This window comes from Hyperolius riggenbachi, chromosome 9 (genome assembly GCF_040937935.1).
Source record: "Hyperolius riggenbachi isolate aHypRig1 chromosome 9, aHypRig1.pri, whole genome shotgun sequence".
Taxonomy (NCBI): Eukaryota; Metazoa; Chordata; class Amphibia; order Anura; family Hyperoliidae; genus Hyperolius; species Hyperolius riggenbachi.
This window is the reverse complement of record NC_090654.1, coordinates 64769902-64783765: the sequence shown is the minus strand read 5'-3', so window position 1 is coordinate 64783765 and position 13864 is coordinate 64769902. Positions and strand designations below refer to the sequence as shown.

The 13864-nt window shown below is 44.0% G+C and overlaps 1 protein-coding gene across 7 annotated transcripts in view; it reads left to right on the top strand.

The window, feature by feature from the left end:
• Positions 1-13864, top strand: part of SEMA3F (semaphorin 3F) — a 165874-nt gene that overhangs the window by 138373 nt on the left and 13637 nt on the right. For all 7 annotated transcript variants that reach the window (XM_068252952.1, XM_068252950.1, XM_068252949.1 and 4 more), the window contains 6 exons: positions 4128-4247; positions 4366-4505; positions 9571-9685; positions 9775-9844; positions 9927-10071; positions 13628-13850. In XM_068252952.1, coding sequence (XP_068109053.1) covers positions 4128-4247; positions 4366-4505; positions 9571-9685; positions 9775-9844; positions 9927-10071; positions 13628-13850 — 813 coding nt within the window. The remainder of the gene's footprint in view (positions 1-4127; positions 4248-4365; positions 4506-9570; positions 9686-9774; positions 9845-9926; positions 10072-13627; positions 13851-13864) is intronic.

Sequence of the window (13864 nt, the reverse complement as noted above, 5' to 3'; positions counted from 1 at the left end):
CCCCCTTTCCCATGAGAAATCTTATGATCACGGGGGTCTGTTTGGCTGATATTGTGGTGAAATCCCTCCCACAGTGTGATGTCAGGGCCATGACTTTCAGAATCGAACATTCCAAACCGATCACCTGGCAGAACTAAAGATGTCACCATCTATTATTAATTTCAGAATGTAAATCAGGGAGAGGAAAGATATTTTAACGGGAAAACACTGACTAAATGATCTATAAATGGATATTGTAAACAAGAAGTAATTTTATTTATTTTTGCTACAGTTCCTCTTTAACTACTTGCAGACTGCGTTGGTTGAAATCTATGTCAGGCCCCTCTCTCTGCCGACTCTATGAAGTCAGAGAGACGATTTCATTGGTTTCTGACCGCATTATCACTGTGAGCCAATTCCATTGGCTTACGTTGATCAACAAGGTCAGGAGCCAATGAAATAGGCTCCTGATTGGTGCCTGCGGCGATGAGAGAATGGCATGACCGATGGGTGTCTGTGGTTGTCATGTTGCGGTACCAGCAGTCTCTGGTCCTTAAAGAGACTCAGAGATGAGTCTTGAGGCAGTTTTTTTACTTACCCAGGGATTCCTCCAGCCCCATAAGCACGGATGCATCCCTCGTTGTCCTCCTGCGATCTTCTATTCATCTGCGATGAGCCCCGGTAATAGGCTCAGTGACGTCAGTCCGGATCTACTGCGCATGAGACTGCTGGTATGCAAGGGGTTATACTGTTTTGTGTACATATTTACATCACGTGACAGCCCTTACCAGCACTTCACTGAGGATCATCAGTTCCTGCCATTCAGATACTCAGTTAAGCAGGCCATAACTTATAGGTTTCCTCCAAGTTTTCCCAAGAAATTTATTCCTCTCCAATGCCTGGTATATATGATGCAGTTTTCCCATCAGATTGACAGGAAATTTCCTGTTGATCGATAATTTCCAATATATCGGATCTGCTTCCGATTGATAAAGGGATAGATTCTGAGATCAGTACTACACACAATGGATCCCTTTATCGGAAGCAGATCGGAAATTATCGTTCGGGTAATTCCCTGTCGATCCGATGGTAATCCGTTATCCGTGTGTACCAGCCTGGATCAGAATCCATTCCTACTACACTCTGCAGAAAGATTTTCAATAGATTCCAACAGGGAATCTATTGAAAGATATATCGAACCTCAACTATATGAGCTGTCAATCAACTCGAATCTGCTGGGAATCGATGCTGCCAAAACTGAACAGGAACATCAATGCGTGCATCACCTGCTTTACTCTTGGAGGGAGACTGAAGTGGGAAATCCACAGTAAAATATTGATGGAGCCCCTAGCCTAGGAGCACTTATGCAATTACCAGTACCCCTGAACCATGGATATGCCACTGTTCACTCACATCTAGTAAACCGAGCATAAAAAATCCCAAACACAGAGGTGTGAAGTCACAAGGTGAAGAAAACTGAACACATTAAGGGCTCGTTCACATCATTTAGCGGAGATGGCCGTGCGATCAGAACGCAGCGCGTATATGCGCTACCATGCGCTGCGCTGCAGATCCCACTCACTACAATGAATCTGTACACATCATCCCCATCTGACGCAGTCACATACGCTGTCCTTTCTATCCCTTCATATAATGTCACACACCGATGCTGTGGCGGGCTGTTTCTGTCACAGCTGTGCGCCGTGCATCATAGTGACATACTCAAGGCTGGGTTGGAAAGAAGCCAGTAAACTAATCAGTTTGTTTTTGGATTGTGGGAAGAAAGGCCACAGGGAAGCAGCAGTGATCTTGTTGGTGGGAAAGAACCATAGCCCCGCAGGCCAACAATACCAACCTCCATGCCGTTTAGAAACTTTAATTTTTCTTTTATTAATTAGCATGTTTGCCTAGATTAGTGGTGAAGTATCTCTGCCCAGAGCAAAGCCCCATCCACAAGCTAGATTAAAGTTGTCTGAGGTGGCCCATAATGACTGCCTCTGACAATAACCTGACGTGTGCATAGCATCCCACAGCCCTCGACCACTGCCCAGCCCGCAATCCATCAGGCAGATCAACCCCTGGCGATAGCTTTGTGCTCGTCTCACCCACTGTCACACATTTGTGCCACTCTTTCAGCCCTTCAACTCCCCCGACCCCCCCCCCCCCCCCGCATTGCAACACAACGCATTGTCAGTCTGCCGGATAACTATGCGTCCATATAGCCTCGAACCAGCTATGCTGCCCAAGGAACCGGGCTCCAATCTCTGTTGGGCGACATCAATCAAACGTGTGTGCGCGGCTTAAGACCCCGTGTCCACTAGATGCGGCTGTCTGCATCACTGGGCTGATTGCATTCCATGCAATTTTATGTGCATGGAAAAAAGTGCATGAACGCCTCATGCACTTGACCTATACAATGACCAGGGCTGTGGAGTCGAGGAATCAGTGCAATTTTGGGTATCTGGAGTCAGTGGTTTCATAAATTGAGGAGTCGGAATTGGAGGTTTCATAAACTGAGGAGTCGGATGATTTTTGTACCAAATCCACACCCTTTGTAAGTATTAGACTAAGGAATCGAGGAATCAGAGCAATTTTGGAAACCTGGAGTTGGTGGTTTCATAAACTGAGAAGTCGTAGTCAGATGATTTTTGTACCTGCTCCACAGCCCTGTGACATTGCGCGGCAGTGGAAGATGCAAACCTTTTTTTTCACAGTTTCAAGGAACCAATGCACACCTGGAATTGTGTACTACCTTGAGGAATGGGGCCTAATGCTTGAACATGTTGGTGCCCCACTCTGGCACCCCTTAGTGGTATGTTGCTACTTCTCTCTACTTTTTGACATTCCATAAGACAGGTGATTATGGAGTCTTGCTTTGTCCCCGGCATTCCCTGTAGATTGCGTTACGTTCCACAGTGATGTCTCGTACAGTCACATGGTGATTATTATAGCTGAAGGCGTGATGGGTTAATACACAGCCACAGTTGTTGAGCAGCTGCAGGTTCTGTAGCGGAGGTCCATCTGGGGAAATAGACAAGACTGCCAGATCTCATTCCTGCTAATCCGCCTGCCCCCCCGAGAGGAACCCGCCATGTCCCCCTCCCTTCACCCTCCACCTGAGGGGCTTTCGTTACAATCCGAGGTCGAGACTCTCTAATTAATCAGGAGCAGCTGCTGGGCGAAGAGCCAACCAGATAAGTGTCAGTCAGAGCGCTCGCCTTCGTACAGAGTTCTGCTACTACAGCCATGCTCAGATTGGATCTGCAGTGTTCTGGTCCAGCCAGCGGATCATAACTCTGTTCTGGTGCACCTGCCATGTTCTGACCAGGCTTTGCTGAATAGAACTCAGACGGGCCCAGAGCGTTCTGCTGTACAAAGCTCAACTACTGTTACCTGAATGGGTCCAGACTGCCCTGATTAGTCCCGTGGAACAGAGTTAAGCTAGTATTAACTTGTCCTGATTGGGCTTGTGTATCCTGACCAGGCCTACTATACAAAGCTCAAGTAGCATTACCTGACTGGGACCTGAGCTGTCTGATTAGATTCCCTCTGTAGAGCTTTTCTTAATGTAACCATGTTCTTATTGGGCTCTGGGTATTCTGATTAGGCCCACTGAAAAGAGCTCATCATGTATTATCTTGCCTTTATTGGGCCCAATTTGGTCTGATGAGGCTGCTGCCCAGAGCTCTGCTGGGTGTAACCATTTTCTTATTGTGTTACACATAACCTTGACCTGACTGGCCTCAAAGTTGTCAGCACTAGTCTACTTTAGGTGTCCCAGCAGGATTCCCAGTTGGGAACAGTTCTCCAATCACAGCACCCTCTACAGCATAAAGCTTTGTGATTGGCCAAATGGTGTGTGTGTAGCTTTCTACAACCTATCTGAACTTAGCAATTCAAGAGGGTGCCGTCTACCCAATCACGTTAGCGGAATTGCTCTACTTTAATGGCAGCTTATTTAGATGGTAAAAGTAAAAAAGATAGTAGTAGGTTAAGCAGACATATTGGACCTCTTTCATTTGCTTTGTTAAATAGGAAAAAAAAGCTTAAATGTGCAGTCACCCCTCGAGTCCAAACTCACTGGCAGTCGTCTTGGACACCACTGATCTAACTACATAGCTGTATAATCGGTGATCTTTTATCTGCAGATGAGGAACTTTATTCCGGTGTCTACATAGACTTTATGGGGACAGACGCAGCAATATTCAGAGCGATGGGCAAGCAGGCGGCTATGAGGACTGACCAATATAACTCCCGCTGGCTTAATGGTGAGTCCATATCTGGTATCTGAATGTTACCGATCTCCAGCGCTTAGCCAATGATAAGTGTGCTTTCTATGCTGCTTCTGATGTCTCCATCATGATCTTCATTTTTTCCCTCCTTCAGATCCAGCATTCGTCCATGTCCAGCTGATTCCAGACAGCGCAGAGCGCAACGACGATAAACTATATTTCTTCTTCAGGGAAAAGTCCACAGATGCCCCTCACAGCCCCACTGTGTATTCCCGAATCGGACGCGTCTGTCTGGTGAGTGTACAAGCTGGTGGGATTCACCTCGTTCCTTATCATACACTTAAAACAGAGCTGCAGTTTGCCATGACACGGAAGCAAAAGCTTTGCAAGGCCTACTTATCTACCATATAGTTATCCAAGACGTCTTTGACCCAAGGTATTGTTATCTGTATAATAATGTTGAATTCCCTATCGGGTCTAGATAATGCTAGAAGCAGCCATTGTGTATATTAATGTAGTACCCAGTTAATTCTGCAAGCACATCTTTCTGTGTTTGTACCTTGAACAAGCTCTCTAAAGATTTATCTCATACATTTAGAGATAAAAGACCAATCAACAGCCTAGAGAGGTCAGTGCTGAAGCTAGGTACCTAAGTGACCGATAAGGCTGCAGGAGAAAATAAAACTAAACCTATTAACCTTTTCAGGTACTAGAGAGCATAGAAATAGTAGCTCATCGACTTGGAGTAGATGGTAACTTTGACAGTATTTCCACTTTAAATACCGCATTGAAATGACCCCTCTTACACCATAAGGCTGGCTGCCTGTGTGTGTTTACAGTCAAGTCCCGTCAGATGTTTGTCGGATGTTCAGAGCATTTTCCAGGCTCTCTGCAAAGCGTTTTATGTTGTATGAATCAAAGGATAGATTAAGGGGAAAAAAATCTGTAAAACCGCTTTGCAGTCTCTAAATTGGCACGTTGGCATTTAAAGCATTTCTAACAGCTAAAACAAGAGAATGTTGTGTGCAGTGTCTGATTCCGCTCTGCCCGGAGAGATACTCCCCATATACCGGAATCTGGGAACACTGGCCCGTTCACTAATGGGGACAATGAGTGGCCTTCCTAGAGTCCACAGCTGAATAGGCAGAATAAATAGACACGTCTATCCTATCGTGTTCAGCCTCACTAATCGTGTGCTAACAACTTAACTCTGACCCTTATTCACGGTAGATGTAAATAGTGTGTATCCCGTATTCAGGATTGTTGTTTGTGCACAAAATGTAAGAATGTCAGAGGCACCCGGGTAGTTTGGTTACTTTATAACACCTTCTCTCCTTCCTGCTCATTTCTGTCAGTTTTCTCTTCAATGATGGTGCTTAAGTCTTACATCAGGTTTACCTTAACTGCCCTGACTTCCCTTCATGTCCCAACTCGTGTCCCAGCCAAAAAATGTCTCCTCAGAGTGCCAAATGTTATGTACATACTTCTCAAATCAATTCTCTTCCCTCGTTTCACACCTATTAGTGTTTTCCACATTGAATGGGACCTGCGCGGATTTCATTACATTTCTGGAAGGAATACAGCGCTCCTAACTTTCTTTTATCATTTGAAATAAAATAAATTAAAACACCCTTCCTCGCATAAATGTAAAAAAAAGGTGCCCAGTAAAAAGAAGATAGCTGCCAGCAGAATATCCGTAAAAATTACCAATATTCTATTACTTAAAGAGGAACTGTAACCCAGGATTAAACTTCATCCCAATCAGTAGCTGATACCCCCTTTGCCATTAGAAATCTTTTCCTTTTTTAGAACAGATCATCAGGGGGCTCTGTATGGCTGATATTGTGGTGAAACCCCTCCCACAGTGTGATGTCAGGACCATGGTGCTGAAATCACGCCGTGGGAGCCTTGTTGCATTGTGGGAAATAACAGCTGTTTCCAACTGCCAAAAAAGCAGCATCTCCTTCCACAAACATCACCTGCCAGCAGTAAAAATGACTCTAAATTTAAGAATGTAAATCAGGGAGAGGAAAAATTCTACAATGAGCAATCACTGACTAAATCATTTATAAATAATGATTGTAAAAATTAAGCATTTTTTTCACTACATTATTTTTACTACAGTTGCTGTAATGCCATACTTTATCTAGCCCTTCTCTCACACTGAACTTACCCTCTACCAATGCCTAGCCCTTAAAGTGAACCAGAGACAAATCACCCTCATGTATTTCTCCATATACAGGATTGGCCATTAATATGGATACACCTTAATAAAATGGGAATGGTTGGTGATATTAACTTCCTGTTTGTGGCACATTAGTATATGTGAGGGGGGAAACTTTTCAAGATGGGTGGTGACCATGGGGCCATTTTAAAGTTGGCCATTTTAAATCCACCTTTTGTTTTTTCAATAGGAAGAGGGTCATGTGACACATCAAACTTATTGGGAATTTCACAAGAAAATTCAAAATGGCCCACCCTGTATATCAATGGGAACATTAGAGAAAACACCTACCCTGCTCTCTGCTTCATCCTTCACTGTTCAGCCTGCCTGATATCAGCCCTGATAAAATTCCCCAACTGAGCATTCAGTCTTGCTTTGCTCAGGAATCATTGTAGCCGAGTCTGTCTTCTCTGATTTATTTTCAAGCCCAAGCTTGCCCCCTTCTGGTTCTGCTATAATGACTCAGCTATAATCATTCCTGAGCAAAGCCAGACTGAATGCTCAGTCGGCGATTTTATCAGGGCTGATAATAGGCAGACTGAGCAGTGAAGCATGAAACAGAGAGCAGGGTAGGTGTTTTCTCTAATGTTCCCATTTATATATATGGTAAAATACATGAGGGTGCTTCGTCTCTGGTTCACTTTAACCCCCCACAGTGGTGCCTAACCTTTACCCCCTCCCCTCAGCAGTGCCTAATCTTAAGCCCCTCCTGGTGGTGCCCCCCCCACAATGCTACCTAGATTTCAGCCCCCACCCACCCCTGCCTAATAGCTAAAGGGCCACACACACTCCTAACACTAGAGACCCCTCTTCCTAACCCTAACTCCAATATTTTTGCTGGCAATATTATAAGCAGAGATTAGCTATCAACAGTACTTGAGGCGCCCAATAAAATAGGTGCTGAGGCTAGCCGCTATTGTGTAAAACAGGTGGCCCTGGTCGCTTTTGTACGTTTTTACCAAGGCACCTCTGATGTCTGACCTTCCTCCATCATCATCTATTTTTTTTCTGCCAATTATAAATGTGTTTCTCCACAGACCCAAATATGTAGAAAATGCAGTTAATGGAATCTGCACAGGATAAGAATCTGCATGTATTTATGTTTTTATATTTTCCTGCAGTGGAATTCTTTCGGATTTCCTAATTTAAAGATACATTTAATTACAAAATCTCTCCTGCTGGCCGTGCAGAAATTCCAATTCTAGGAACGGAATTATGTAAATATGTCTCTAATCCACGGCAGCCTCTAAAGCAAACCAGAGATGGTTTAATGTGCGTCATTTTCATTGCTGGAGTCCAGATGTGGGTGAAGCCTCTGGTAGAGAGGACCTGTCACTAAAATCCTTGCATGTATGGATTAATAGGTGCGCACGTCATTAATGTTTAGATAAAAAAAAGTCCCACTTTACTGTCATCAGGAAAAAACATTGTTTGTGAGTTTCAGCTTCCCATCCAAGGCAGGAGAGGAACACAAGTGTGAATGAGCGGGAAAGGCAGAGGCATTGGGAGTGCTTGACATCATTAGAGACTACAGACTGTATTAAAGGACAACTGGCTTGACAGAGATATGGAAGCTGACATATTTATGACTTTTTAAACAATACCAGTTGCCTGGCAGTCCTGCTGATCTTTCAATCATCAAGTGTCTGAATCGCACACCTGAAACAAGCATGCGGGAAATCCAGTCAGACTTAAAGCGGAATGAAACCCGGCATTTCTTCTTTGCTCTAAAAGATTATTTACAGCATATTGTATACTACCACCATTTTTTTTTTTACTAGAACAGCATTAAATTAGTTAAACACAGTACTTACAAGTTCCCTGCAGAGAAAGCTGGACGCATCCGAACTGGAGATAATGTTATCTTGCGTTTACATTCCTCACTTGATACTATTAAGTAAATACTTCTCTGAAAGTGCAGACACCCCTGAACACAGTCAGACACTCATGAATGAATAAAATGCAAAGGCAGCTCTCAGAGCAAAAAAACTGTACTTTGGGAACTTGTAATTCCTAAATGAATAATAATACTTATGCACAAAAGCAAATATGATAACTGTATGGTATATAAAAAGTAGGAAAACATATTTTTATTGAATATTATGTCAGGGTTTTATACCACTTTAAGTCAAACCTCTTATCTGCATATGCTCGTTCAGGGGCTATGGCTTAAAGTATAAAGGTGCGTACACATGTCTGATTTTATGCCCGATTGTCGGTCAAACCGGACGTTTGAATAACCTGTCATTCAAACAAAATGTTGTTGAGACTCTTTGTACACACAAGTTTGAAATGCTAATCACAGCTAATTTACATGTCATTTGACTAGTCAAAGGACCAGCAAATAACTGATCTAACAACTTGTTGTTTGAATGTCTTTTATAGTGTCAAACTAATAGACTTTCAAACAACAAGTCATTTGTACACATGTACGGACCTAACTGTCGTTTGAACGACAGTTAGTCCACGGATCCGCCAAGAGGATCAGTCAAAACTGCTGCTATCGGTCCAACAGTCGTTCATACACACGCCGATCTGTCATTCAAACGACAGGTTTGAACGACAAGTCGTTCAGAAATATCGCACGTGTGTACGTACCTTTAGAGGCAGAGGATCAGCAAGACAGCCAGGCAATGGGCATTGTTTAAAAGGAAACAAATAAGGCAGCCTCCATATTCCTCTAAGGTCAGTTGTCCTTTAAGAGAGTTGACCCTTTTGATGTGACCTAAGAAGAGTAGTGGTGGGGGTTGGGGCGGAGGTGTACAGCAGCCAGTGACCGCCACTCAGCCAACAACAACAACTCACCCCGCCCACCATGTGACATATTGATGTCACTCTGCCGGCCCTCTGCTCCCCCCCCCCCCCCCCCCCCCGGAAAACAACCTATGCACAGCCTCAGCCCAGCGATGTTGCCAAGGGATCCAATCGCCATGAGGTCACATCAATCAAATGTATGTACAGAAGTTTTAGAATGCATCTGTGTTCTCTACAAAGCTTTTTGTCTTATATTGGCACTATACAGAAGCCAGAAATAAATACCGCTTTATATGAAGCTGATCTCTATCATACGATTGCCTGAAAATAGAAGCCTGGAATTCCAGCATAACGGACTGTATATTGTCACTGTTGTTACAGAATGATGACGGAGGTCACTGCTGTCTGGTGAACAAGTGGAGCACCTTCCTGAAGGCCCGGCTGATCTGCTCAGTGCCCGGAGCTGATGGGATAGAGACACACTTTGATGAATTGCGTATGTAGCATTCTGTTGCGTTATGTCTTCTTTGGCTATAGGCATTCATTTCTGTATCTAAGTTTAGCACATCGATTTGTTTTTTTCAGAGGACGTCTTTATCCAGCAGACACAGGACAGTAAGAATCCAGTCATCTATGCAGTATTCTCAGCGTCAGGGTGAGTACAACACTGCCTGCATTTCCTCTAGATAACGGTTTATGCCTGGTCTCCTTGTGTCTGACTCCTCTTCCCACCTCAGCTCTGTATTTAAGGGATCTGCGGTGTGCGTCTACTCCATGGCCGACATTCGCACTGTCTTCAATGGGCCCTTTGCTCACAAGGAGGGACCCAACTACCAGTGGATGCCATATACAGGAAAGATCCCGTATCCACGCCCTGGAACGGTGAGTATTATTCCTCTATCATTTATTAATGCTGGTGCGTGCACTAAATCTTAATTTACCATTTCCTTGCGTTGTAGAACATCCAAGGTTAGTTGGCCAAGCTTGCAAGGGTTAGTTGGCCAAGCTTGCAAGGGTTAGTTGGCCAAGCCTGCAAGGGTTAGTTTGCCAAGCCTTGTAAGGGTTAGTTGGGATTAGTTGTCCAAGCTTTGTAAGGGTTAGTTGGGGATAGTTGGCCAAGCCTTGTAAGGGTTAGTTGGGGTTAGTTGGCCAAGCCTTGTAAGGGTTAGTTGGGGTTTGTTGGCCAAGCCTTGTAAGTGTTAGTTGGCCAAGCCTTGCAAGGGTTAGTTGGCCTTGCTTTGTAAGGGTTAATTGGGGTTAGTTGGCCAAGCCTTGTTGGGGTTAGTTGGCCAAGCTTTGTAAGGGTTAGTTGGGGTTAGTTGGCCAAGCCTTGTAAGGGTTAGTTGGGGTTAGTTGTCCAAGCTTGTAAGGGTTTTTTATGCCTTCCTCTGGATCAACTGGAATATGTGAGGCTGCAGAACAGAAATGTACCTAATTTTTATTTATGTTCCTGGTTGAACTTAATGGACGGGTGTATTTTTTCCCCAAAACTATGTAACAATGATGAGATAAACATGGTTACATATGGTACCAAGCCTACTAATGTGTCTGTGTTCCTATTCTTTATTTATTTTTTCGTGCCAAACACTCCTGATAACAGGATAGTGCTGAAAAGGTCAATCTTTACTTGTGTGGGAGCTGAATGAACCTAATTCTACGTCACATAGACATGGGTGCTGTTTACACAAAAGTGTTAGAATTTAGGCAGTCAAATTTAAAAATAATTTTACGGGGCTCCAGGAAAGGTAGTGTTGTCATTACTACCACACATACCATTAAAGGATACCAGAGATTAAACAAGTGACAGCATTTATACTTACCTGAAGCCTACTTCATCCCATTGTAGGCCGTGGGCTCCCTCCCCGTGCTCCCGGACCACTCCATTCTCCCGCCGTCTGCTTCAGTAGTTGCTGACTACTGCGCATGCGGGGCCCTGGCTGCGCATGTCCTTGGTCACACTCCAGTGGCGGGAGTGTTCTGTGCTTATGCAGTTACATTCTTTGTGAACTGCGCATGGGCAGACGATTGGGTGGGCATGCGCAGTGGAACCTGACAGGGCCAGTTGGGGAGTTTACCGGAATGCACTGTGGGAGAACGGAGGGGCCCAGAGGATGGTGAGGTTGCCCACAGCCTACAGAAGACTGGAGGAAGCCCCGGGTTAGTATAAATGCATGTACCTGTTTCATCTCAGGTACACTTTAATTACGGTATGTCATAAGTTTATTTTTAGTTCAGATTTGCTTTATTGATATAGGTTCAGTAGTTGCTGTTAGGCCTGCACACATTATAACAATTTTATTTTAATTATTGTTTTATTACTATTATTTATTGTATTTATAAAGCGCCAACATATTGGCAGTGCTGCACAATAGATAAATGGGATTAACATACAAGGTACAACAAAAAGGAGCTGACAATAAAAACAAGATCCTAACAGTAATCTTTGGTAAAAAATAGTCTGTTCTAGTGCACAAGAGGTGTGTCTAATGGTGGCCATACATGGTACAATTTTTTCATCCAATCTTATCATTTCTATGTAATATAAGGGAACTGCCTAAATTATCCTTTCAGTATATTCACTTTATTTACCCTTACACTACAAAGAAATGGTAAGATTGGATGAAAAAATTGTACCATGTGTGGCCACCATTACAGTGAGATTGCAAAATCAAGCTGGAAACATTACCTGGGAGGGCCCTGCCAAAGACTTACAGTGTAAATGGTGGGGGTAGAGACTTGATAGGTACGTCTATTCATAGGGTACCCAGCAGAACATATTATTGACATAATGCGAGCGGAGGGTAACATGAGAAGGTGAGTCTTGCGGGCTTGTTTGAAGGAATTAAAGGTGAGGAAGAGGGTGAGTCTAAATGGTATCATCCTGATTCAAAACTTCTGATGGCTGGTGGGAGCGAATTCCAGAGAGTGGCTGCAATCATTCGTGGGAGTGAAAAGTCCGCGATGCGGACAGGTCATTGGAGGATCAGAGGAGGCGGGCCTATATGTGCCTGTGGACAAGATCAGAGATGTAGGTCGGGCAGGTTCTCTGCACTGATTTGTAGGCCAAAGAGAGAAGTTAGACTGGCAGTGGTGGGATTTAATAAAGGTGAACTTTATTTTTAAAATTTACTAACCCAATAAAAAGGGCAAAAATGTGGCTCAGAAAAGGCAGTTATGAACAGCATTACGAGCCGGGCTGCATGTGTTATTGATCTGTCAGAATAAAGCACCTTTTAACTTTCTCTGATATAGAAAATCACAGGAAAAATGAAGCGACCACACAGAGCTGTGCCGCGATACGTGACCAATAGAGATTTTATCTAGAACAAAGCGCTCCTTCCCCTTCCATCACTGCAGAGCCCACAATCCAACACAATCCATCTCTACATCTCCCCAGAATCACTTCCCCCTCCAGCCAGGCCTGGAAATCATACCTACATGTGCAATCATTGGCTCCTTTATTCAGAAACTCATCATCTGGAGAGCTTAGAAAACAAGAAAGAGAGGGAAAAAAAACTGGAAAATAATTGTAAACCATCTGCCAATCAACATAATGAACAAAGGAGAACAATAGGAAAGTCTTTTCTCCTGACCTTGAACTCTTCCCTCACAACTTTCCCATCTAGTAACTTTGTATGTTAATGCTGCTGCTTTATTTTGTGCATTTTTACAGAAGAGTTTTGAGTTATTTTTGTTTTCCTGCAAAGTGGTTCAGTTCTGTGCAGCCCTCACCAGAGGATTCCATCCCGTAGGATAATGTAGCCATTAAACCTAAACTGGGGAAAAGATCTGATCACAAAGAACATAAACATAATAAAAAGTGTGTTGGGTTTAACAAAACGTATGGAAAACTAGGGGACATGACTACAGGGGAGCAGCCCAGAACTGTAAGGGAGCCTCAACTACTACTTCACTCCCTAAAGACCATCCTTAAAGTGAACCTAAAGGCAAAAAAAAAAAATGAGATGAACTCACCTGGGGCTTCCCTCAGCCCCCTGCAGCCGATCGGTGCCCTCGCAGCTCCGCTCCAATGCCTCTGCACCCGCCGGCGACAACTTCCGGTTTCGCCGTCACCGGCCGACAGGCATGGGAACGCGAGTGATCGTTCGCGTTCCCAGCCTGTATATCGCCCCCTATGCTGCTATTGCGGCCTCAAAACTCTTCTGTAAAAATGCACAAAATAAAGCAGCAGCATTAACATACAAAGTTACTAGATGGGAAAATTGTGAGGGAAGAGTTCAAGGTCAGGAGAAAAGACTTTCCTATTGCTTTTTAATGCACTGTCCCTTTAGAATCAGATGGAATCCAGATAATATTTAAGCTAAATTCCAGACAAACAAATATGGGCCATGAAAAACCAAATTTCACAGCAAAGCAATAAATCATTCATGCCTAATTTTGCTTTTCTTAAGTTCTCTGCAATGTTTATCTTGCACAGTGTCCCGGAGGAACCTTCACCCCTTCCATGAAATCCACCAAAGATTACCCCGACGAAGTGATAAACTTCATGCGCACCCATCCAGTGATGTACAACTCTGTATACCCGGTGCACCGCCAGCCGCTGCTTGTCCGAACCAATGTCAACTACAGGTTCACCACCATCGCTGTGGACCAGGTGGATGCGGCTGACGGCCGATATGAGGTGCTCTTCTTAGGAACAGGTAACTTGTCCACT